The sequence below is a fragment of the Semicossyphus pulcher genome, unplaced genomic scaffold (assembly GCF_022749685.1).
Source record: "Semicossyphus pulcher isolate SPU_LCO1_2020_fin unplaced genomic scaffold, fSemPul1.0.p SCAF_12, whole genome shotgun sequence".
NCBI lineage: Eukaryota > Metazoa > Chordata > Actinopteri > Labriformes > Labridae > Semicossyphus > Semicossyphus pulcher.
Window position 1 is genome coordinate 16,655,000 of NW_027211626.1, and position 25,674 is coordinate 16,680,673.

At 40.8% G+C, this 25,674-nt stretch overlaps 1 protein-coding gene across 1 annotated transcript; it reads right to left on the bottom strand.

Annotated features, from left to right (window-relative positions):
• Nucleotides 1-24,290, bottom strand: b3gnt2b (UDP-GlcNAc:betaGal beta-1,3-N-acetylglucosaminyltransferase 2b). Its single transcript, XM_069659322.1, has 3 exons — nucleotides 24,145-24,290; nucleotides 10,346-10,503; nucleotides 1-4,380 (listed from the first exon to the last, which is right to left on the bottom strand). Exon 3 carries the CDS (start codon nucleotides 4,353-4,355, stop codon nucleotides 3,162-3,164), a length of 1,194 nt encoding a protein of 397 aa, XP_069515423.1. The 5' UTR covers nucleotides 4,356-4,380; nucleotides 10,346-10,503; nucleotides 24,145-24,290; the 3' UTR covers nucleotides 1-3,161.
• Between the last annotated feature and the right edge of the window lie 1,384 nt (nucleotides 24,291-25,674).

The window sequence follows — 25,674 nt, forward strand, 5'->3', positions numbered from 1 at the left end:
TTCATTTTCTTACAAAATAATGCATAGAACAGATGTACAGCAAAATATAACTTTATTGAAATAATCAAGTTTTCTGTATTAAAAAAAGCGATCACGCTTAACATACAAACATCAGGCACAGATTTGGTGATCATCTCCGACTAGTGCAGCTGTCGTGTAACAGTAATGACGGGCTTCTGAAACGTTAACGGGGTCTTAATGCAGCAATGTACAGTCAAAGAAAACAACTTCTGCATATGGTGAGGCTATGCGAAAATAACTTTGATGATAATCCTCAAATGCACCAGACACAGCGATGATGTAACAATACTTAGCTTTTTGTTGGTCAATTTGAGGCATGTTTGGTGAATTATCCGGGTTGTGTCGAACAGTGCATCGCCCTGTCATTAAAATCCTTGAGCTGGAGCTTCACTAACATTTCACTGAATAATGGAGGTTTTTCTGCACCCGTTAGCTTAACGTCTTGCCTCAAAAACAACACCAGCATCTACAGAAGTTCAGGAAATGACCGGAGGAACACTGACTGTGCAAACCCACATCTGACTTGTGAGTCTGAAAGAAACAGGATGTAGGGCTTCAGAAGAAAACGGTGACGCACAATTACAAAATAAAAGCGCAGTGAGGGATTTAACTCAAACATACAAGAGATCAGGACAGGAAATGAAAAATACAGACATTAATATGTCATCAGATGCATATGATAATAATTAATATAATAATTAATAAGTGATGATACGTTTTTAAAGCATGTAAACATTTCAAGTAGCCTCAAACTGTGCAGCAAGGATAAGATGTAACTTGTTATTGGTATGTGAGCGGTGGGAAACCACAGTGAGGACACACGACCAACAGAACAGGAAGTGAACAGGTGATAGTTGGATTTAAATATATGTAGAAGGATCCTATTTTTTAAACCCTTTCTTTAGTGTTTCTTCAGTGCCGAAAATCAAGAACGTTACTGCGATTGTCTGCAACTATCTGACGATGAAGGTGCTGGAAAAAGTGTGTAGAAATGTCACCTTACAGTCAAACAAATGGAGACACACGTCGCCACAAGTGACAATTTGAGGAATCTGAAGAGTCAAAGACCAAAGTAATAGAAGTTTGATTGAACATGACAAAATAAATAAGGCCAGAAAAGCTAAAGCTAAAGATAACCATCCTGACCAGCAGGGGGAGCTCTAACAGAGGCGTAAGAACATTGTTTTTCTTCTCAACGATCAAAAGTGTAACAACTACAGTTAGGGTCAATTTAAGTCTCACAGAGCTTTGCAGCTTTTTTTCAGTGTTGACCTCATGGACCAGGTTCTGAGTATAAATACTGAAGAAAATCCACTTTTTGAACTTAAATTAGTTTAATCAGAGCAGATTGATCCTAAACCTGGGCAAAGATACATTCATGTAACGCACTTTTCTGACCTTTTCCTATCAAGGAGAAACACAGAATCTCTTTCTCTGTTGTCATTTCACTCTCGGAGACGTGTAATATCACAAAAAACGTGAAACCTCCAGTCCGACTGCGTCTCACACACACCTGAAGGGAACATTATGTAACATAGTTGCAAAGTAAATATGTGCAGCGGTCCTTTCATAAAACAAGAACAGCATCTAAAGCCATACAGTAGTGAGCTGAGCAGGAAGTGTACAATCTTTCCAAAACGAGTTATAAGGCATTTTAAAGCAACGTAAAGGGAATAAGGCAAAATGCTACTGGACAGATGAGGAGCTGTGAGAGAAATGATAACGTCACACTGAAACGGACATGTAACATTTTGAAATGATCAGTGACGACTGCAGAGCCCATTTGTCAAGTAATAAAAGCTTAGGTGTCTACGACACGGTGGTGCACCATGTTCCACCTGTGTTTTAAAGTGTTTGCAACTTTTCATCACTGAGATCATCGTGAAGCAACGAACAAACAAACTCCACACGTCCACACAGCAGCTGCAGACAGTCGTAGTATTCGCAGACAGACGCTCCCCTCTGGCAGCTTGTAAATATCTAACATCTCTGAAAATGCACTTTTATACGAGCAGTTTTTTTTATATTATGTAACGTGAGATCCTGAAGCGATATTAGACAGCAATTGGATTTTTCCATTCATGTCAACACCAAGCCCAGACCTGCAGTGTTGTACAGAGCTGAACTCAAATTCCTCCTGTTTCCTTAAAGCAAAGTGTGTTTTCACTCCAGCAAACAGCCCACTTCAAAGCTCCATGAGGATATGAAATGTTGAACATCATTTACCAACAAGTAAAAAAACACCAAGTTCAAATTATGAGGAACTATCAATAATCAAATGAAAGGTAAATAATAATAAATTATGGATTTTAGAGAGTGAAATATTGTTTTAAGAATTCTAAATTAACAGACATGAGCTTCTCCGGGTCTTTACGAGGAGAAGCTGGTTGGGTTGCAGTTGGAGCGAGTCACATGTAAATACTTTAGGGAGTGTGGATGGGAATAGCAGCACAAACTAAGCCACCAGCAACAATTAGCAGGAGGTGTTCACCAGGACGCTCTTTCAAAGCTAGCAGCAATACACTGCTGCACGTGGGAACAGCTGATTGTTACCGAGACCGGAAGTTTAAGAGCTTCACTCTTTTATAATGTTTGAAATATTTAGACACTCGACAGTGCTGAAAACATCTTTCATCAGCGTCAATATCCTGACACAGTTTCCCTTGACCAAACAACAAAGAGAGTCCTAGGTGGACACGTCCCAGTTCTTAGTTTTTCTATTCATACAGCATTGAGACGCTCCACACGGAGCGAACACACAGTGTTAAAGCATTTTAAAGGCCATATAAATAGTCTTGATATAAATATGTGCACGCAAAGACAGACACGGTCACTTTGGGTGAAGCTCGTTGGACAGTAAAGCAGGGTTAGCTCGTCTATGGAAGCCTGACAGAGTCAAAATACTATGGTGGCCATTTTGAAAAATGGCAGAGACAACACATCCTTCCATATTTTCAGAGGTACGATGCATCAGTTTTTATAAGTTGAGGCTCCAAGTGACAATTACAATAATATCTTAACTTAAAGCTGCCGACTATTAAGTCACGACCCTGTTCAAAGTATTATATTTGTCACTTTGGGAACAAGCTCAAAGTGTCTTCTCCTCCAGGGCAGAGGGCAAACCTGCCTGCTGCGAGGCTTCACTGGCAGCTCAGATCCGGACTACTGAGCCATGCCCAGATCTGGATCATCTCCTGCGGGGTCCTTGGGTGAACCAGCATTAAACTCTTGTAGGCACAGGGGTTCGACCTGTACTTCTCCTCTATGTTAAAGGTCCTGAAGCCTTTGTGCTTCTCGGGGGCCAGCCCGAGCTTCCTGAGGCACATCCCCGTGTAGACGTCGTCTATGGGGTAGAGCGATACATGTTGTGACACGTTGTGCAGACGAGAGGCAATGTCACCTGAGTAAAGGTATCCACCTCCTCCTGCATACGGAGGGTACGCCCCCGTGTACATGCTCTCTGGGATGAAGTATTTGACCTTTTTGTCTCTGTGTGGCCCCGCGTTGGTGATCACGTCACCCACAAACAGGTCCCTGGCTTTGGGCTCCTTGAGGCCCTTGAGAAAGTCCAGGATGCGGTAGGTGTTGACAAAGACGTCGTCGTCGCCTTTGAAGATGAATCGAGCTTCGGAGCATCGATTCTGGATCCAGTCCAGGAACAGGACTTCTTTGACAGTCAAGTTGAAGAATGAATCCCGGTAATCCCACTGGATGATGTCCTTATGGCGAGCGCTCTCGTAGTGCAGCATCCCGGACAGATCCGGGTGATGGTCCCCTGCTGTGGCGTTACCGAGGAGGAAGATGGTAACTACTGTCTTATTGGCTATAACACCCGCCCGTCCCCAGGACTGCCGGATGGCCTGGCGGCGGTCAAAATGCGGTGCCAGGGATTTAACCGCCAGGAGCAGGAAAGGCGGATTCTTACAGATATCAGGCTGGTCCACCTTGAGCGGGTACGAGCGGCACTGCATGTAAAGCAGGAAGTCTTTGAAGCGGCTTGGCAGGGAGTTGTAGTCTTTCACCTGAGTGGTAACCTTGAAGTTAGGCTTGCAGGGGTCAGAGGTCAAACTGGTGTCGTTGAGCCAATCCGGCAGTCCTGTGGCGCTGTAGTTGGCCATCAGGACGGGGTTGTTCTGAAGGTCCAGGATCTGCTGTTGGCGGTTCCAGTAAGCCGTGCTGGGAGCCAGTTTGGTCCAGAAGGGTTTGGTGGGGATGTTGAGCTTCTGATGGCCGTTTTTGTCTTGGCTGTTGTGTCGGGAGATGATGATGAAGATGAAGAAGTTGACCATCGTCACTGTCACCACAAGCTTCAGCCTCCTCCGCAGCAGCGCCATGACAGTGTCCTGCACCCGTCACCACCTGGGCAGACGCACACAGAGGAAGAGAAATGAAGGGGATGTTAAGGGATAAAAACACTAGTTGCATCCAATACAATATATTTATAAGACATATCGTGTAAATATAAGGACATGAAAACGTAGCCCTTTCTAACTATACAAAGTGTCCAGCTGTCGTCCTATCCTGTAGAGACTGCTACTGTCTGCAGCCTTTTCATTGTTACCATTGATTTTTGTGATGTTGCCTATTTTGTCAATAATAAAAAAACAAAACATTCGACGCCAGTCACAGAAACGTGTTTGCAACACTTGTTTATTCATCACTAATAGATCTTTCATGCATTTAAGGCTTTTAAGAGCTGTCAGGCCGGATGGAAAATACTGATTGATTTTTCAGGGAAATGACCATGGGCTTTCCATTTCAGGGAAAACATCATCGCTGCTTTTACGACCAGTTATGGGTGGCACAATGGTGAAGTGTGTAGTTTTATCACATCTATCTTTGATGAGAAGAAACAGGAAGAGAAGAAGGAGAAGACATTACAACCACAACACCACCGTGACACAAAGTTATATGAAGTGATGGGAAAGCGTTTCATGTAAAGCTGCAGGTGAAACCGACTCTGGTAGATGCGTCAGGTTCAGAAAGGACTTCCAGCGTATTACATCTACTTATATCTGATACTGGGCGGGTGTGGCATCACGACTTTACAGAGAAGCCTGGTGCAGGCATTTTAGTAAACAAGATGACTGCTAATGATTCTGAATGTTCAGTTGAATCTGCGGAAATTTAAATTGCCTCCAAAGGCGTTTTGGTTTATAAGCCCGTTTATTACACGGCTGTGTCCAATTCTTGATTCTGATTGGCTAATTACGGCATTCTGAGGTCTGTTATTTCTCGATAACAGCGGTGCGGTTAAACTTGTCTTACTGCACCATCAGAGGAAATGTTTTTATCTAATGTGAGTAGCTAGGTTAGCTCATTTCAATAAGGCTATAGACTTAATCTTGCTATGGACGCAGCTTTCACTGTGAGTGTAATGGACTATATGATACATCTCATGGATCACACAGGATTCATTAGAGTGAATGACAAGCTGGAAAGCTGTACTAGTAGATTGACATTAATGGTATTGTTACGTCATTAATCTCTGAAAGGCTCTATTGCTTTTTCTTAATCTCAACAGGAAGGTCAAAGGTCAGGTTCAGCTAACTGGTCATAAACTAATTTACTATTTGGCCTATGCAAACACTTTGTCGTTCTTGTTGGTTGTGTTTTCATGGATTAAGTGGGTGCGCACAACAAGAGCACTCATCGGTTAACATTAAGGTAGAGAATAATTCTGCAAGCTCTGCAAATCAGCAACCATTCATATTTCATGGTTATCCAGCAGGGCGTGTGTGTGTGTGTATGTGTGTGTATGTGTGTGTGTGTTGATGCATATTTGCACTGACAAGACAGACCGTTATCACGTTATCTTTAAGCTGCACACACGCATAAACTCATAGTTCTGGATACACTCCAAAGTAAATGCAATAAACACATTAAACAATTATCCACCATAGAAGAAGGGTCACCTCAGGTCATGCAACATGGTTATCCTGTAACAGAGAAGGCTATAACTAGTTAGCCAATGCTGGCTGGGTTTTGCTAATAATGGCATTAAGGTTTGATGTTTGCTTAATTAAAAGGAAACAGATAGCAGAGGAAATTTTCATGGTTATCTGAGGATGTATTGTCTTCTTGGATTTGATCCTTTTAAGTCCAAACATCGGCTACAATGCAGCCTTTCAGGAGGTAAGTAAGTCAGGTTTCTGCTTTGGCAGGCACTCACAACTTCACGGATAATATTTTCTTTTCCATGTTTCACTTTCTCTTCTCGCCTGCGTTCAGCCTTCACCCCCTCCCTTTCCGGGCCTGTCATTCTGTGATACTTTCTCTTTTTTTTTTTTTTGCACTCCACTGAGGCAGCCACAGCGAAGGTAACTGCTCAAGCCACAGAGGGTTTTCATTTAGACGCACACACCGGGTTCAAAATTATCTACAATCATAAAAAAAGATCTAATTAGATAGCTCACAGTGGTAAGGGGAGACAGAGAGAGAAAGCACGCAAGAAAGATCCCCAACTAACTGGCGATTACATGCTTAACAACTGACACCCTGTGATTGCCAGGATGCCCCAGATGACCTTTGTAATTTTAATTCTGAGACTGTGCACACATCCTGTATAAACAGCCCTTTGAAAGCAATATAAAAAATAATGAATAGAAGATGATAAAAACATATTAAAGAGCAGTAAGCGTGCAACTCACTCTCTGAAACTGAGCCAACCAGCCAGAGGGTGAGCTCGGAAAGCCAAAAGTTCCAGCATCTGGGAGAAATTATGGTCATTTGGATGCAGGACATTTTTGTACTTCTTGACCCGTTTAGTCAAATCCTAGTAGACAAAGGGACAGCCATGCTAGTAGCGCCGTAAGGCGGAGATATACTCGTAGCTTAGTGCTAAAATGCTCACAATGATAACGCTAAGATACTGATCTTCAGCAGGGATAATGTTTACCATCTTAATTCAGTGTATGTAAAGAAAATGTTACCATGGCAACATTATCCTCTCAGGACGTGGAATGTCTGGACAGAATTTTACAGCACTTTATTTTCTGGATGAATTATTAAGTTTACAGTACATCAAAAAGTAGTAAAATATGTAACAGTAGTAGTAATATTTCCATGATGTCCTGAAATTTTTGTTATATCGAATCTACTGGTCAAAGCCCCAAATATATTTATCATAATCATAATCTTTATACATACAGCAAATGCTCATACTTGAGAGCTAACAAGCTAATATTTGGTATTTTCGCTTGAAAAATTACAGAAATTATTGATAACATTTATTAAATATGAATGTTAACTTAAACAGCTTTATGATAAGTTAAAACTGACACAAGCTTCAGTGATTTATCTTCCGCTGCATCCTTCCTGTCTCTGTATCATGTTGCTCTCTCGGCCTCCTAGCAACAACTCTGCACTGCTGCGCCCCTGTTTGCTCTCTTTCCCTCTCCCGATCCCTTGTTTACCCCATCTCTTTCCATCAACTCCACTGCCTTCTTCCTCCTCGTTCTCTCTCTTTAATTTTACTCATATTTCTGTGAAAACACGTACAAGGACGCAGTCACATCCCCACAGGATGATGCGACATAATCCTGAAGGTATATCAGTATTACATAACAAAGACGGACAAGCACAGACATAGCTTTTTCTCATGTGACCCTCCTCCTTTCTCTCTCTTTTTTCTCATGGATAATTACGCTTTCCCATCTTCTGCATCTCCGTACAGACAAGAGACTTCTGGGAAATGAGTGGGTGGGGGGAAAGGGGGGGGGTGGGTTCTAAAGAAGGAAGCTAAACAACGCGTTGACTAGACGACAGCTTCCGGATGTCTAATTAACCAAAAGTGGTGCAGGGTTAAACACACGAACCTGCATTAGCATATAGTGTATTACCTCAGGCGGTTTCAAATGTGTTGCAGCTGTGGTTTACAGTTATCGTTCTTTTTGTGCAAATTTAGCAAACACCAGAATGCTGCAGCGCGATGTTAATGAATATGATATAAATATATACACACACACGCCTCCACATATAAAGACATACAGGTCAAAAAGGGGCCGCACGGGAAGTACATCAAGTTACAGGCGCACAGAGTGCTCGTAAAAGACGAGAAACAGGAAGGAGGAGAGTGGTGCGTCATGGCTTAGTAACTGACTTTTTACTGTATGGAGACTCTAATTGCTTGATTCATGTGCAGTAATGCATGATAATGGTAATGTATAACACAAGTCAGAGTGGCGTCTCCTCCTCTGAGTGTAACCATTAGTTTATGTTGTGGCTGTTATTGAGTTTGGCATTAGTGTGTGGAACCATCAGGACTTTTATTTGCAGTCTAATATGGGCTGGCATTTCCTGTGGCCATGGTATAAATGCTTATTGGCTCTGCAGAGAGCAAAGATGTGACCTCTATAGCTGTACAAAATCAAATGCGCCCTGAGAACTGAACTCTGGGTAATGTGGATTTCAAGTGCTGGAAACTGTACAGTAATAAAAAAATAAAAAGGACTATACACAGTATCATAAGTATGAGACTTCTGCAGTTAACCAAATATGTTCTCAATCAAGAATCCATCCTCTGTTTAAAAGATGGATAAGTTTAACTTTTATGATCTGACAATACATTCAGTCGCCACCTCATGCAGACCTTGTGAGATACTTCAATGAGAGTCTCTTTGATAAGGGAGATCTTAAGTGTCTCCCTTTGCCTCAAGCCATCCTTGCAGTAACTGTCTGTAATCTTTGTCAACAAAAACATGTCTGCCTACAAAGTTCAAACAGACTTGATTACCATGATTTGATGTTTATTTTAATGTTTTGTTGACAGGCTAACATGCCTCAACACATACTGGAGACTGTCAATATAATATAGTCAATCTCTTTTTTAGCATGTGGTTTATTTACATTAATTTTGGGTCTTTATTATGCAATCAAACAGAATAGGTTTGAAAGCAAAACTTTCTGCACTGCAATCAAAAAAATGTTTTATTGCAAAGGAAAAAATCAATGTGATTAAAAATGTTAAAATGATAAAAAATACTAGTCTAAAAAATATGGTTAAAACAGTGAGGAAAACAGAACTGAGGTATATTGTAAACAGAAGACGTAGCGGCTTGGACCCAGAAACGGTTTAATGCATAACTGTGACGTCACCACTTAACAACCGGGTTGGACAGCAGATGTTGCCTAGCTGTCACTCCGATCAAGACCGGCCAATAGACGTGTCTTACATCTTTCAGCCTAGGTCCCGCCCACGAGATTCAGCTTAACTGCAAGCAAAAACTTTTGTATTCGCAAACAAAACTTTTGTATTTTCGCAAACAAAACTTTTGTATTCGCAAACAAAACTTTTGTATTTTCGCAAACAAAACTTTTGAATTCGCAAACAAACTTTTGTATTCGCAAACAAAACTTTTGTATTCGCAAACAAAACTTTTGTATTCGCAAACAAAACTTTTGTATTTTCGCAAACAAAACTTTTGTATTCGCAAACAAACTTTTGTATTCACAAACAAACATTTGGATTCACAAAGGGAACAAAACATTTTTTTGATTGCAGTGTGAAAAGTTTTGCTGTCAAACCTAATCTGTTTGATTGCATAATAAAGACACAAAATTAAGTCCATAGTGGTTACCCTGATTATTCCAGGACTGTAACTTCAAATATTTTGACACTATTATTATGCTATATTTTACACTATACACTATAATATAACATAATATCCAAAAATGTATAACACATTTTTACAATTAATGGACAACGCAGGGCAGATCCTGGCAACAACAGCGCACCAGATGGGCATCCATGCTTGTGCAGTTTCATTGATCTGTGCAGAAAGCAGGCCTGTGACTCACTGATTACATCTGGCGGTAATCTACTGGACAATGCCAAGCTGTGTTTGACCAAATGTGGTTTCCGCTTGATAAAAGGTTCAGAGGGGTGTGGTGTCCCACCTGTGCGGGGGATGGGTGTGAGACTGCAGCACACAATGACTGGAGCCGGTAAAAAGGCTTGTGTGCGTTTGTCGTCGAGTACAAGCGGATCTAAAGCAGTTTAAAGGTTATGTGTGGAAAAGTCAGTGACAGGTGTTAATACAAGATCAAACTAAAGGAACATTTGCTTCAAAGCATTTGTAATTTAACAATCTTCCTATAAACTGAATATCATATCAAATTTGGGCATTACTGATGAGTTGAGGCACATATAAGGACACATTTACTTTAACAAAGTCTGCAGACTTAAAGTGTTACACATAATGACCTCTGAGCACGTGTGCGTTTCACTTCAACTCACTCTACATAAAGGAAACATGTCACCTAACCATATGCTGCTTTCACAACAAAGGTTCTGAAGCTGTGAAAACACTCTGTCCCATCTTACCTGTGCAGGTTAGAAGGCCCCCTCAGCTCGTTGTTTTGGTGTCTCCTCTCAGCTCTCTTACCCCATACTTAGCCCCGCCCCCTGGGGAACAGCAGCCAGCCGGGAAAAGGGATCAGGAAGCGAGGACGATGAGAGGAAAGGGAGAGCGCAGGCTGAACCTGAAAACATATGAAACAACCTTTGTGTCAACAGCTTTGACAAGCTTAGCCAGAGGAAAGTGACTAAACAAATATCAGCCACGAGGAGCTCCATAAACCCGCCTATTAGGGCTGTGCCGATCGACGATGTTCAGCGTGATAGGCATTTGCTGATGTCTTTGCCAATGTCATTGGTCGTTTGAGCCCTAACAACTGGCTGGCATTTAAGCAGAGACCTGTGCTGTTAAATAGGCTTTGTGTTAAACATGATGTGATCAAATAAAACATTTTAATTAATTACTATCTAGTTGCCTTGCTCTCACTGTAGCCTATGTCTGCATCTTCCAGTTTCTCCTGCTTGATTGCATCCTAAGCACTGACGGGGAACTGCTGCGAGCTGCGCGAGTTTAGAGAAAAAGTGACAGCCGACAGTAGGGACGGACGTTTTTAGAAATCCCCTAATTTAACCATCGATAACGTTAACGATCAATTAATAGATTAATCAGTATCTTTTTATATACTTTTGTTTGGATCTGAGAGAAAATACTGGGGGGGGAATTCACCAAGTATGAATTGCGGCTGCTGTCTCTGCACCTCCGCTCTGCTTCGCGCTCAGGAAAGATGATGATGAGCAGGGATGAGCGAGGAGGGGCAGCTCTTCATTGTAAAGTCCAGACTCTACTAGTTTAAATGTCTGTTTGCCATCCACTGCTCTTAAATGTCTCCACAACAATTTTAAATAGTAAAGGGCTAAAGGGTAAATGTCCTTCTATAGCCCTATATTCCAACCACTCAAAGCACTTTTATACTACATGTCACATTCACACACTGATGGCAAAGGCCAAGGTGCCAATCCCCAATCAGGATCTATGCCCATTCATACACCATTCATAGACACAATTTGGGGTTCAGTGTCATGCCAAAGGACACTTAGACAGGTAGCCGTCAGGGATCGAACCCCCAACCTTCCGATTTAGAGATGACCGACTCCACTACTGAGCCACGGCAACCCTACGGCAAAGGGATTTCACAAAACCAAGAGAATGAAATACAGAAAATGCATATTCTAGTTCTGAAAGCACTACACATTAAGGAATTTAGTGATGCATTACCACAGCAAATTCCTAATTTATCCATTAACACATTTTGAAAAAACTGTCTAAAAATGGGGAGGAAAATCAGCAATACATGGCCAAGAAGTCGGATTTGTCTGGAAGACTCTGGCTGGGGAAATCAAGTTTCTTTTAATCCCCTATCTAATTGCAGAAAACGCTAAAGAAATCTGATTACTGCAGGAAACCAACTGGAGTCTGGTTCCCTCAGTGGATGGAAATGTAGTTTAAAGCATAGCACAAATAGGCACAGGTGGATTTAAGAAAATACGTCGGGTTTAAATGGTACAAGGATAACGTTAAAGTCATGAAAACAAGCATTACCATAGATACAATGTATATAGATTCAAAACTCAGATTGTAGAAGTCCTTCCCAAACAGGCAGCAGAGGCTTCTCTAACAGTTGTTTCTGGGGGGTTTGATTAGTTTACAGACATTTTATCGCCTGTGACATTTGCCCTCCTCAGGCTCAGAGTTTTGATGTTTGAGCTTCTCTTGCTCTTGTAGACATGCTGGAGCTTGCACGTCGGCTCAGATGCATCAGGAAGTTGATTTGTCTTAACTTTCAACCTGGCATCATGGTCCTCAATCACCCTTTTGCTTGGAAGTGTGCTCACAGCTGTTTCCAAGAAAAGAGGTCATAAAGGTCAAGACTTTGTAATCCTAACTATCCAGGTTGTCTCTTCATCAAGGTAAGAGCAGTTTGAACATCATAAGTGTCTCAAATTTGAATACATTTGTGATAACTTTTCTCATGTTCTTGTTGTTTTTCTGAGCCAGACTAAGGCCAAATATGGAGGCAAAAAAATACAAGCATGGTACACACCATGATGGAAAACTCCCATTTATTTTTAAACCTGACTGCAGTCCAAGAACACATGTCCCTTTTGTTTATTTGCCACCCCTTTGGCTTATTAAGACAAGAGGCTGTTTGTGAAACAAGCAGATTGGAAATAAACACCAGACAAACACCGAACAAGTGCACCATTAGTCTTTAAATAATACACTGGTGGCATGGAAGAAGGCTTGGCTTACACCAAATAAATATTTGATAACAAAGTCAAATTTTATCCAGCTAAAAATTCTATTAAAAATAAATTTAAGACAGATATTGATGTAAATTATACTTTTTGCAAAGAATTCCCTGAAACTGTTGCGCATCTATTTTGGTATTGTCCTACTGTTACTTCATTCAGGATAGAATTGATAGACATTTTTCGATTGTTTTGTTTATGTCCTTTACTTTTTTTTTTGTCCCAAAGGCAGTTGATATATACTTTCATATCGTCTCTATACATTACTTCCTGTACTTAAATTGACGGTCCCTGTATTGTATACAGATAAACTTGTAAATGTCTTTGTTATAAATAAAACTTTGGGAGAGAGAAAAAAAAAAAAAAAAAAAAAAAAAAAAAAAAAATATATATATATATATATATATATATATAAAATCGCTGGCGATTCAAATGCTTACAAAAACAGCAACAAATCTTTAACCATTAGCTTTTGCCAAAGACACTGATGTGGAAAACTTTTATACACACATGACTGGGTTTCGTGAATGATTAAACTGCTGGTTAGATATTAGGCGTCACCTCTTCACCTTCCACTGAGCTGTGTCAATATGCAAACTGCCTTAAATATTCACTTAAAGATTATGCAACACAAAAAAGATTGACGGTAAGTATACTTATCACTAATCAATGATGGAATGTCTTGATAGTGTCTGAATGCACTCACCGACTCCAAGCTAAACACAACCTGTGTACTCTAGATTTCACCGTTTGTGCTTCTTCTCGTACAAAAGAAGAATTTCTCAGATGCTGTTTGATTTGTTCAGAAACTTTTCACCTTTTAGGCCTGGCGTCTATTACTCCATTTTTAAATGACACCTGGTAACACTTTTTAAATTACATTTTAATGTTAGAGTGTTAATGGACCAAATAATAATGCACGTCGACCACTTCATTCGCATACGTACCTCTGCGCTAAAGTTGCATTTCTGCTGTTAAACTTTTTACGACATATATTTTTACAAAGCTGGATGTCCAGACTAAACGTGGGTGAAGTCTCAAATCTGTAGGTAAAAGTATGTTGCAGTAATCCCCAGGCTTCACAGTTTTTTCTACAAGCTGCACTTGTGTGACGTCACAAATTCAGCTGGCCAATCAGAAGAAAGTGGGCTTGAGTGGGCAAATGAGGAGTTTTTTTAACTGTAAATTATGCTAAGCTACACCACAGGTATCACAGAGTGAAATATGAAACCCCAAACTCCCCAACTCCAAAATATTGACATCTGCGAGGGCTTGTAGCTCTGAGGGTAGGACTTTATTGCAATGGCTCCCGTTTAATTCCAACCCTGGCCCTTTGCTCCATATACTCCCCTCTCTCTTCCCTGCATTTCCTGTCTATCTTTGGCTTTCATATCTGATCAGGGCAACAAAATCCTGCACAAGTCTATAATTCATACACTGAATAAAATGTCTATTCATGCTGTAATCTTTCTCCATCAACTCTCCCAATACGCCACAAAAGAAATGCAAAACGAGTGCGATGCTTCCTGACATCTCAATTCATTTCTGTCCTACTGCCTCAAGGCCTTTAGAACTGCTGTGGGCAAAAGCATCAGGTAACTGTTCTTAACTGGAAATAATATTCAGCTTCAAGGTCATGTTAACTGCCACTTCTTTTCTGCAGCTGAGAACACAACTAATGAAGCTTCACTGATTATTCAACCTGTTTTTCTGTTTGCCAGGTGTTTCAGTCATTATCACACACTCAGACTAAATGCTCTGAAAGAGGATAAAAAGGAAACAGGTGTATCCTCAACAGCAATGTTAATATTTAAGAGCTCAGCGTGTGGAGTTTGTGGTTAGCCCATGAGTACACACACACAAACTGCTTCAACTGAACTTAGCAACAAGTAGCCTGACTCACAGGAAAGAAGTTACAGTCTGTGAAGCCAACACAGACTCGTTTGAGTGTGTGCGATAGCAGATAAGCAAACAGCACAAGCAGGCAAGCGTCCACCGCTGAGGCCACATGAGGTCTCCGGACAAAGTTCAACTCGAGTCTAAAAGAGGGGTTTGTACGGAAGATAGAGGATATCTGACCAATGAGAGACACAAGATAGAGCGGAGCATGCTCCACAATAAATTATAGTTATCTTCTATACCTTTCACTGAAGGTATTTAAAATTACGTGACATGTTTCTACCTTTCTGGTTGTTTTAAAGAGCAGGTTAAAGAAGTAACTTCCATCCACCTCTGTTTGAGCTTTTGAAATTTGGTTTGTTTAATTTCATGATCTGTCTTTACGTGTCAATCGTGCTATATAAATAAACATATCTCATACACGAGTTGTAATGTTTGCATGCACAGTCCATCCAGCACCTGTGCAGATAATAACCGTCAAAGAGATATTTTTGAGCTCTACTTGACCCAGGTCAGAAGAATATAAGAGGATGTTACGGCATGGGGGAATGTGGGCCTGATAGCAACATGGTGCGAAGAGAGCGCACCATAAATAGCCTGAGGGCCTCAAGCGAGCGAGGTGCTGTCTGAGCTGGAGTCTGCCCACCAAATATCGAAAGTCAACACCAGGATTCACAAAGGGCTAAAGGTCCCACCTCAGTAGGCGCACTTAGTCACAGACACGTGGGCTTGACTGATGTTATCTTTGGCTTTTCAAATGAGTTCTGGTGGTTTGTAGTCAGCAACTGACTCGAGAGGCACTTTACGACTTGGTGGCTTGAAACCTGGTTCCTCTAGCTGAAGGATGGTGACATGTCCATCCCCATGAATTCCCTTTTAAAGTGACCATTTCAAAATAAAAGCGAAAAACAATCCATGGACTGAAAAGAGAAACCCCCCCCCCGCACACACACACCCACACTTAAAATAGAATGGAATTTCTAATTATCAACAAATACTTGTCAGTCCGACGCTGCATGCTAAAGGTCACCTCTCTCTTTGGCGTGACTCACTCACTCACACTCAACGTAATCTAAACATAAAGATGTGTGGGGACAAGTGTGTGTGACTGGAGTCAACGCATTAGACCAACATGCCAAGTTTAATCCTGACACATGACTTACAGTGCGACCTGATGAGCAGAGACATTGTGTACATATCTCAGGCTGTAAAATTAATCCTGTACTATATATACTGCCATGATTATAGTCTCCATCTATAGAGTAGTGGTAAACAGGACTCAGGATTACAATTAATGGAACTATGTAGCAGTGTTTCATCCATTAATGTAGTGTTGTCCGGTGCTGTGGTTACCATAAAGGTAGTAAGTTAATCAACAATGGGAGCTCTTGATAGTTTCTGAATGCACTCACTGACTCTAAACTAAACATGATCTGTGTACTCTAGCTCTCACTCTGTTTGTGCAGAGAAGACTTTCAGATGCTGTTTTACTTTAAACCTTTTTCCTTTTATGCCTAAACTCGAATCAGCTCCATTATGTTGGCTGGATTTTCTAGTTTTGGGTCGAGGCATCATAAAACAAGCTACAATTTGTGAGCACTGCATTGTATAGTTGGGAAATTTGCCTCTATTTAAGCAACATAAAAAAAAGCCTTTTTCACACAGAGATTCTGCAACAGCACCATTACTAAACTCCGCTGTAACACCGCCTTTATACTTGTCACTGAACCACACAATGGCGTAATATTGCTGTCTCAGTGTGTGATTTAGAAGCAAGGTCAATCAAGGTAAAAATGCCGATACTGCTAAGCGATACTACTCTCCATTACTTGCAAAACATACAGCCATGTCTTTATTCGGGTGTCTGATACTGTGCCTCTGGCAGGGGGGTTGTAACTGGGGTTAAGGGCTCTGGTCATCTTCCTACAGTAACAACAGTTACAGTAAATGTAGTAACAGAAACAATAGTTTTCTGGCTGTCATGGCAACTCAAAATGCACACAGCTATCAGTTACTAGCGTACCTAAACCAACTGAACGCCACTGTAGTGAAGTGAATCTTCCACAGTAAACTTGGCGACAGCTCTGTGACATTCTGCGTCATGTTCCCTTGTTTAGCGATGGAGAATGGTTATAACTTGGGCGTCTTACTTCTGCTAACGTTACCCACTGCAGATGGAGCTGGGGCTGCTGCTTGAGCGACGCCGTCTATGGATTAAATTGGAACATAACTTAGAAGTAGCAATAACTGAAGCCAGCTAACTACAGTGACTGAATAACTACAGGCTTATTTATAAGAACCAAGCCTTTTAACTGCATCTTCAGTTTGGCTAATCCCATCTGCAGCGTTGCTATCAGAGCCACCGGGACTCAGAGGCTGCACTGAGGAAGTACTAGCAGTAATGCTAGCAACGGCGTTAGCATTAACCACTTCGCTAAAGCAGTCAAAGAAGCTGCACTGCTTCAGATTTAAAGACTGTTGAACTTGTATGTGTTTCGTGAGGCTGCTGGTGTTAGCCCCTTAAGACGCAACTACCTTTTTACATAAATTGCACGAAGATGCACTGGTGGATGAGAGCTTTGAAACTGAACTACAACGGTTAAGTTGCAGACCAGAATCCAACACAAGGTGAAAGGAGCTCTTTAAAAAAAAGGTCTGCAGAGACGACGAAAGCTGCAGATTATGGTTATACTAATGTGTGAGTATTTGCATTACCCCTACTGAGTACTACAAAAAAAGCTTAGTGCAAAGCTAATGTAATAAGAGGCAACATAATGCTAAAAATTGTAATTTACTCTGAAGAAGTAGAACTATATGCAGCGCTGCAATGTGCTCTGTAGGATAAATGTCTGTCATTCATTTTTCACATTAAAGTGAAGTTTACAAAAAGCTTTACTGCAGATGAGGTCAGTGTGGTTGTTCAACCTTCCAGTGGAAAATGGTTAATTGCAACTAATGGCAGTAGTTAATACAGGAAGGCAAAGAGACTTCCAGAGACAACTGTCTCAGGTCTTATTACAGAGTCCGTCTTTTAAAAAAAACGGGACAAGAAGAAAACATCCTCAATTAGGTGTAGCCTAATATAAAGCGTGGCAGGAAGCATTTGTCTGCAAGGAAAGAACACAGCGACACAGTGGCTTTGTTTACTGTAATAATGTAAATATTGCTAATGCAGTTAATAAGGCGAGGAAGCAACAGGCTCATTAAGCTGTGGAAGTGATTTAGGCAGCTGTCCAGGTAAACCACATTTACACAAATAAAGCACGTACCAAAGTGAACAGATAGAAGTTAAAACGTTGTATTTTGAAAGTCAGTGTAAAGGATTGTGTGTTGGTAACGACCCCTAGCTGAGTTTTGCTCCTTAGCTCTGCAGTAGACCGCATTCAGGCGTTGTCTCCTGCACATTTCTCTTCTTCTAGCAGACACACATGACCGCATTTCAAAACAGGATACTACATATGGCGCCTGTAGGGGGTGGACACACTGCTGTGGTGCAGTCCCTTGTGTCTGTGCAACTAGGTTTCATTTCAACTGAGATCAAAATCACATTAAGATAATCAGGTTATAATTTTTCCTGCGCATGAAGTGGGCCTGCGTGTAATCAAGTAAAGGAGAGAGTGACAATAACTCACACATAATGATGCTGTAGCCTGGGATGACCTTACAATGTCCGAGCTTCTTCTGTACAAATCGTATTAGGAAGAAAAGATAAACAGCCTGCGAATGCACTAAATGAAGAGCCATTTGGGAACAAGTGGAGGATGTCTGAATGGTTCCTGAGAAAACATCAGAGAACTAACTGGCCTCACGTCTGGTTTATGAACTATAAACAGAGAATTTTGTTAAACATCCTCAGAGACCGAGAGCAGGAAGAGGTCATGGGCTCGAGTCAGAGGAAGAGCAGACAATGGTTTCAGTCTACTAACAGAGACACAGCCCAGTTTCTGGCAGAAGCAACTACAACTCGTTTCACAGTTTAACATCGACTTCTGGTATCTTTTGTGAGTTATGAACTTATGGTGCTTTCACTGTAAAAACTTGCTGCGTTATTTTATTGCACAATTTCATTGATTACTGGGCTTGTGAAATCAAACTTCCGTAGTACCTCTGCGTCTGTCTCGTATCCTTGTTCATTTCTGTGCGTCTTTTCTGCTGCTCACATGTCACCGACCTCCAGTCATATCCTGTTACCCAAGCACCGCATGTTATCTCATCCACCCAACTTTTTCACCTCTGCAAAAGAGTCAACTGAATGGGAGGCCATCTGTGTCAAGATTTTGATTGACAAACCATGTTACCACTGAAACCAGTGACCTAAAACCAGGGGGCTGCCCACGCAAAAGTCTCATTGTTTGACATTTATGCTTTAAAATGACACAATGATGATTACTGGGAACTGTAGGTGAGAATATAAAAGCCTACAGTGACAAATGCATCACAGGGAAAAAAATCTGCAATAAATTGAAACGTGCTTCATTGCAGTTCTTCTCTAAACATGTCCTGCATTATTAGTTACAATGTTTGTGTTGCATATTAGCTGGTGCATTTGGCCCCGAGAGAAGTTGCAAGTCTGATTTACAATTGAGAAGTAATTCCAGGAACATGTCCCCAAAATACAGAAGGAAGAGGACACAGTTACGGAACCGTTAGCTTATGCTTGAAGTTAAACTATGCTTTGTTAACTTCCTCATGTGGAAGAGGCCTAGCTGTGACCTCTGTCAACTTGAAGCTATGCAGGAAATAGCATGTTCATGCTCTGAGAAGCTAATGCAGGATTTTGCTTTTTAATGGCAAATAATAATAACGATGCCAGTGATGGAAGCTGTCAAAAGTTCAGTTAAACATGAATTATAATAAAAAGGGGAATCTCTAGTGCCTGTTGCTGTCATATGTGTCTCACACTGTGTCTACACCTCTACAGTCTGTTCTCCCTCATCAAATGTTCCTACTCCCCCAGCTAATCTACGGCAGGTGCATTTTCTTTCCACTCAGTCTGGTACTTACTGGAAAGTGACTGAATCACACAGATGATAAAACACCGGGTTCCCACCCACAGACAGTGTTACAACCTTTAACATATAAGTGAGAAGAAGCTACAGATTGAATTTCACAGTCCTGATATTGTCTGAACACACTTACTGATAATAGTCTGAGACTTAACTGTGGTCAGTGTGCTGAAAAATACAAGGTACACTTACATAAAGGTTCTCCGTGTTGCATTTTTCCTCTCCATTAATGCCTCTAAAGAGGTTAATCTCACTGATGTATTTGCCATAGTCAGGAGCTACTGCAGTCTACAAAAACGACTGTTACATTAAGCACTAATTACGTCCATGCAGCAGAATCCCTGTAAGCTGTTTTTAATGGAGCTCGGAAAACACTGGCAGCCAAGCACTTTAATAAGAGCAGCTGCCTCTGACTTTGGAAAATAAAAATGTGGCCTACTAGGATTCATTGGTGACGAAAAAAGAAACTAAACCTGCTTTTAAATCTTGGTGTTTGACAGATAATATCTGGCTGGATTAATCACTTAAAGTGAAGATGTTGTCTGTTACGTCACTATCTATCGCCGAATGAGGGAACACAATGGTGATTGAGCCTATGGCCCACTGATGAAAGCCTTTGCAGATTTGTGGACTGGGTGTCTGTGGCGATTTTCCCGGAAAAAACACACAAGCGGCGCCCAGTTAGTGACGCGTTTTCCATCACCCAGCAGTGGTTGGTCTGCCAGAGAGGGTAGGCGGAGCTAAGCGGCTGCTTTTCCTGTCTCTGCAAGTGTTGCGAGTAAACAGTAATCTACTATGGCTGAACAAACAAAGAAAAGATCGATGACTACAGATACAACTTCAACAATAAGTGAAAATCCAAAGAAAAAGAAACAAATTCGACACTCAGATGAAGGCAAACAGTCTAAAAAGGAAAGCGACCGTCAGCGAGGAAAATCAAGAGTTACAACCGGAGCCAACCGTGGACGTCACACATGCAACACTGTCTGGATATCTGGCAAGTGTGCTCACGCAATTACCGTTTATCGCCATAGGTGTCGCCAAAGAGAACGAAACTGAGATCTTCGATATTACAACTTTAAGAACTCCCATTTATTTGTGTAGTCTGATACGGACTTCTGTAGTTTGTCATCAGAGAACTGATTCAGTAGGTCTGGATATCACACTGGCCAATGTGACTACAAACAGAGTGGTCATTCCTGACCTCTCCTTTGGTAAAAACTTAGCAAGAAGAGAAGCCAATGAATGGAGAAGGGAAGGTGGGTGAAATTCTGCATTCTACCTGACCGTTTCAAACAGGAGGGAATCTGTCCTTCTTGTAGTAATGCTTCTGACCCCTGCCAACTAAATCGGAAGATAACGATGCTTGGAAAGTGAATGTTATACTGCCTTAAACCTCGGACTTAACCTTTGACATACTCGAGATTAATACCAGTTTCACGGTCATGTGTACTATGAGGCTAAGGAAGTGAAAAACTCTGCTAGTTTCCTTTGACTTCAGTCTATGCTGGGCTATCATTTCAATTCATTAATGTGCTCATAAAGGACAAAGCACCTCACTCAACATTTCTGTAAATGTTCCAGTGTAAGCGAGCTGGCTACTGTTCAACTTTAGTCCATTGGTCATTTGAAACGAATACACTGATACAGACAGAAGACAACAAGACGCCATAAAGACGTCTGAAAATAAGCAGTCTTAACAAAATAAACTGAATAAGCAATCTGAAGTCTGTGCATGCAGAGCAACAGGAAACAGCTCAACATTAGGACAGGAATAGACAAACAGAATTAACAATTTAGTCCATGTCGTCATATAAGCAAGATACACAGTGCACTATACAGACTATTCTCGTCTACCTTACTGTGGTAAGACATCAGAAAGGGAACTTCCTAAAATGTTTTACTTCACCTTTTCTAAACATATAATGGACGCCATTTTGATATTCAGGCCTTCCCCTCTGCTCAACTGTAGACCCTTTTCTGTTTTATAAACATACAGACAATAGCTGTTTTGTTAGCAGATTAATTAGGTGAGCTTACTAAAAGTTGGCTGTGATCAGGAGCTCAGACCAACAACCGGGTAAACACATTCACTCTGAGAAGTGAATCCTGTCTGAGGCGTCCCCGGAGAAAACATTGGATGCAATTCAAACCAGTACTGTTGGAGACTGTTTGACATTTTCTCCAAACAGTACGGAGAAGATTTCTGTGTCAACATGAATGATGTTAATGTGCTTATAGTACAGACCTAATGGGATGTCCTCATATTAGCAGCATCTCTGGGTATTTCCATGTCTCCCATATGTGATGTGCTAAATTTACTGACCTTGAAAGGAAGGAAGGAAGGAAGGAAGGAGGGAGGACTGGGGAAGGGCCAGTTCTCTAAATCAGAGGGAATCGGTGCTGCTTTTTTACCAAAACACAGGGCTTGATTCAAGACTTTGGAAAGCTTCATTTCTTTTACAAGTAATACTTTGAATTGTTCACTTCAGTCCTTACATTTTCTTTAGCTTTAAACTGCCTGCAAATAAAGCAGCCTGATTTCTACAACTCAAAGTGACACACAAGTGCCTCTTACATTTGTGTTCTTTAACACATTAATGTTCTTGGAAGAAAATCTGCCTTACATGAATGACCGTCATGATCTCTCCTCCCTGTTCCTCTCCACATCTCCTAGAAAATGTTAGTCAGCCACTATCGGGATGTCTGAAACAGTAGTAGGGAGGGGTTCATCGTGAGTGGAATGCATGCAAGTGCGTGGAGGAAATCCCCTGTATGTAAATAGGTTTGATTTGATCAACTGGTGAATCCACAACTTTTGACGGTCAAAGTGTCCTTGATGGGGGGAAACTAGAGCCTGCTAACTGAGAGCTGCTAAGTTTGAGCAGCCACTGGCAGCAAATGCCCAAAATCATGCACTCTACACATGTTTTGGGAAAATCAATGGCAATTTAGTTGATGGCCGAGTCTGGGCAATGGATTTGCCAACGAGACTATTTCCACACCATTAAGTCAATGCAAATTAATATTTCCTGTAGTTAAATAGAGGCAAAATCTATGATGATACAGCACCAGTTGCTATTGTTTTTGCTCCAGGAGCAATGCGAAGAACAAAAATAAGGCACCCTGCATCTTTATCTCTACCATAGCTGAATGACACTGCAACTTACCAGGAAATCTTCCTCTTGAAGTTGCTCAAATATGTGTCTTTAACTTCCTTAAACCAAGAGAACTCGTTGAAAATACTGCAAACATACTGCTCTGTATTGGCCTTGTATCACAAGATACAACGCATGCATAGCAGAGACTAGATGGATCCCACACTCACAGGAAAGTAATGGAGTCATTATGATGACTACGACCTGGCATGCATAAGTGAAAAAACAGCTAACATGACTGCTTTATAAAAGTAAAGATTATTCATCTCTTAATTGTGCTGTAATTGGTTTAATCATGTTCATAGTTGTAATTTAGCCCCATTTCTTTTTCAAAGCATGACAGAAACTCCCCCTAGCCTGGATGAGGGCTACTTATCCAAAGTGTGGTTTGGACTTTTTCAGTCTAAACATAGCAGAGCTTCGGAGCTGACACACACACATCTGTGCAGCAACTCTGGAAAATGTTGCTCATGTGATTAAGAACTTTTATCTTGGAGAGCACATATGGCATCGGAGAGACAGAGAGAGAGAGAGAAAGGGATAAACAGAGAAAGAGGTCTAGAAAAGTATTTTCTCCAGGTTAGTTCAGGTTAAGAATGTAGGTTATCAAAAAAAAGGCAGACAAAAGCACTATTCAGACATTATTCTCGATGTTATCTTTTTTATATATTGGATTACATTAGCCTATTTTCCTGCACAAACATTTCAGTTGCTAGTTTGTGTCTCTAAGGTTTCAGGGACACTTGGCACTTATGTGACTTTAGTTTGAGTGTTTTTCACTTACCAGTGCGTTGATTAATGATTATTCTTATTACTGATTAACTTGTTGTGTTTAAACATACATGGATAAAGTGTTTAGTCTAAAAGTCTGGTCATTGTGGAATAAGTAAAGTGCCTAGGTTTTTCTCTTTTTTTTGTCCAAACACGTTAAGGTATTCAATTTAAATTGTTTTCAGTCATACAAAACATAGAGCATAAAGCAGCTAATCGTTACATGTGAGGTATTGCAGCTTGCTAATAAATGGCTTTAATCGATCTTGACAATAACTGATTAACTTGCCAACGATAAACTAATCAACTTTAACAGCTGGTTTCACCACTGCACTTCGCTTTATTTTCGAAAATGCTACCATTTTATAATGTTTTAACCATGTGGATTTTATATTGTACGTACTTTACATACTCGAGTTTTCTTGTTCTTTTCAGAGTTTTCATAATCTCTGTAATGAGCGTATAAGGCCCCTAAAACCACATATCTCTGTACTTTACAAACATTTGTAGTCTTGAACGTATCACACACTTAAAAGGAGTCTGTCTGCTAACTCCCCTTGTGGGTTACTTGAAAGAGCGGTTAGGTGGTCGCCTGTGATATCTAACATTCTATCTATCTAAGTTCGCTCGTTACTCCTATAAAGTCCTGACAAAAAAACTCCTCTGGGCTCGGTTAACTCACTTGTTTTCAGTCGTCCTCGTCAGTCCAAAAGCCGTCGAGAAGTTAATAAATCCATGTTTCTTTTTCGGCGGTCAAATGTCGTCTTCTCAATGTTTTGCCTCCGCCGACGACTGAACGCTGCTGGTTTAAAAGGACCGACTTCTCCTCTCAACGGCTCACACGGTAATGACGCTGCACGGTTTGCCTGGGCGGAGCAAGGCTCTGCGTCTCTCAGACACCCACACCCACTCCACCCCTCACACACAAAGTTATCATGAACTGCCACTGCTGGAACCCCTCAAACTTTAACAACGGACCACACTATTTTTTAAAGATGATTATACCGTTCACTCAAATCACCTGGGAAGCGGGAACCAGTTAAGAAAGCGTGACAATAACAAACAAGTACATAGTTTTTGGTAAAGTGGCACATACAAATAGAGCATGAATGGTACAAAAAAAAAAAAGAAAATCTCTTGAGAATAATGAAGGACAATTACATTAAATTAAAAAGGAAATACAACTTTTAAAGATTGCTAAAATAGTAAGCTAGCTTGACCTGACATAGGCCAATATGTTTGGTACCTGGATACATAATTGTACGTAAGGTGGTGTAACTGTCTGGAGACTACCCTGTACAAGTGACAAGGTGGTCAAATGAGGCAACCCTAAAACCACCCCTGTTTTGCCTGCTTATGGTGCGTTCAAACGGTTCACGAATCCCATCTGGTGCCCCAATGTTAGAATAATAGTGCCCTCCATTATAATTAATAGCCCAAAATAGCCCTTTTGAATGCCCCTATAGTAGTTTAAACATTTGCCCTTAATGGTGGCCCAATGCCCAAGAAAATGGGTGGGAAGCTAAAATTCTATTATCAAGAGTATGATATTGCACACCTTGTCACAGCTAGCAAATTATATTAAATTTAGGGGTTATGACAGTTATTTTTTAGCATTTCACTGCTTCCTGCTAGTCAAGCAAATAAAAACATTATTTCAAGTTAAAACAACATTTTGATAACTTATTAGCTAGACAGAAAACGGGTACTCTTAGCATTGAGCCAGTTTCCAACAACAGTTTGAGCTGTTGAAAGAGCATGGTAACAGAATTTGGAAACACTTTATACCTTTCTTATTGTGTTTTGTAACATAACATGATGGTAATTTTAGATGAATGAAATAGAGAATAGAAAGAAAGTGAATCGGTGTATGTCTCATAATGTTAACTCTTCAGTATCCTTGACACACACACACTGTCTTGAGTTCGGTCTGAAGAGACTGATGAATCTAATGACTTTTTGGTAAAACATTAGCTATCCTCTCTTCAAGAAATAGTTTGTCATGAGGCTGAACAGAGAAAATCAATACCACTCTCCTGTCTGTGCACTAACTGTGGACCTTGCCTGGAGTCAGTTAATGCTAAAAGGAGTTTATTTCCATTTATCTAAGACAATTAATGATCAGTGATCTGGCTAACATACCTATTGTCTCTGTGTTTGCTGAGCCATAAGCAAACATTGTAAATGTCAACAGTCTGTGAACTGAGGTAGA

What these genes read in the sequence shown, in the direction of transcription:
- b3gnt2b (XM_069659322.1), bottom strand. Translation starts at nt 4,355, where the DNA reads ATGGCGCTGCTGCGGAGGAGGCTGAAGCTTGTGGTGACAGTGACGATG.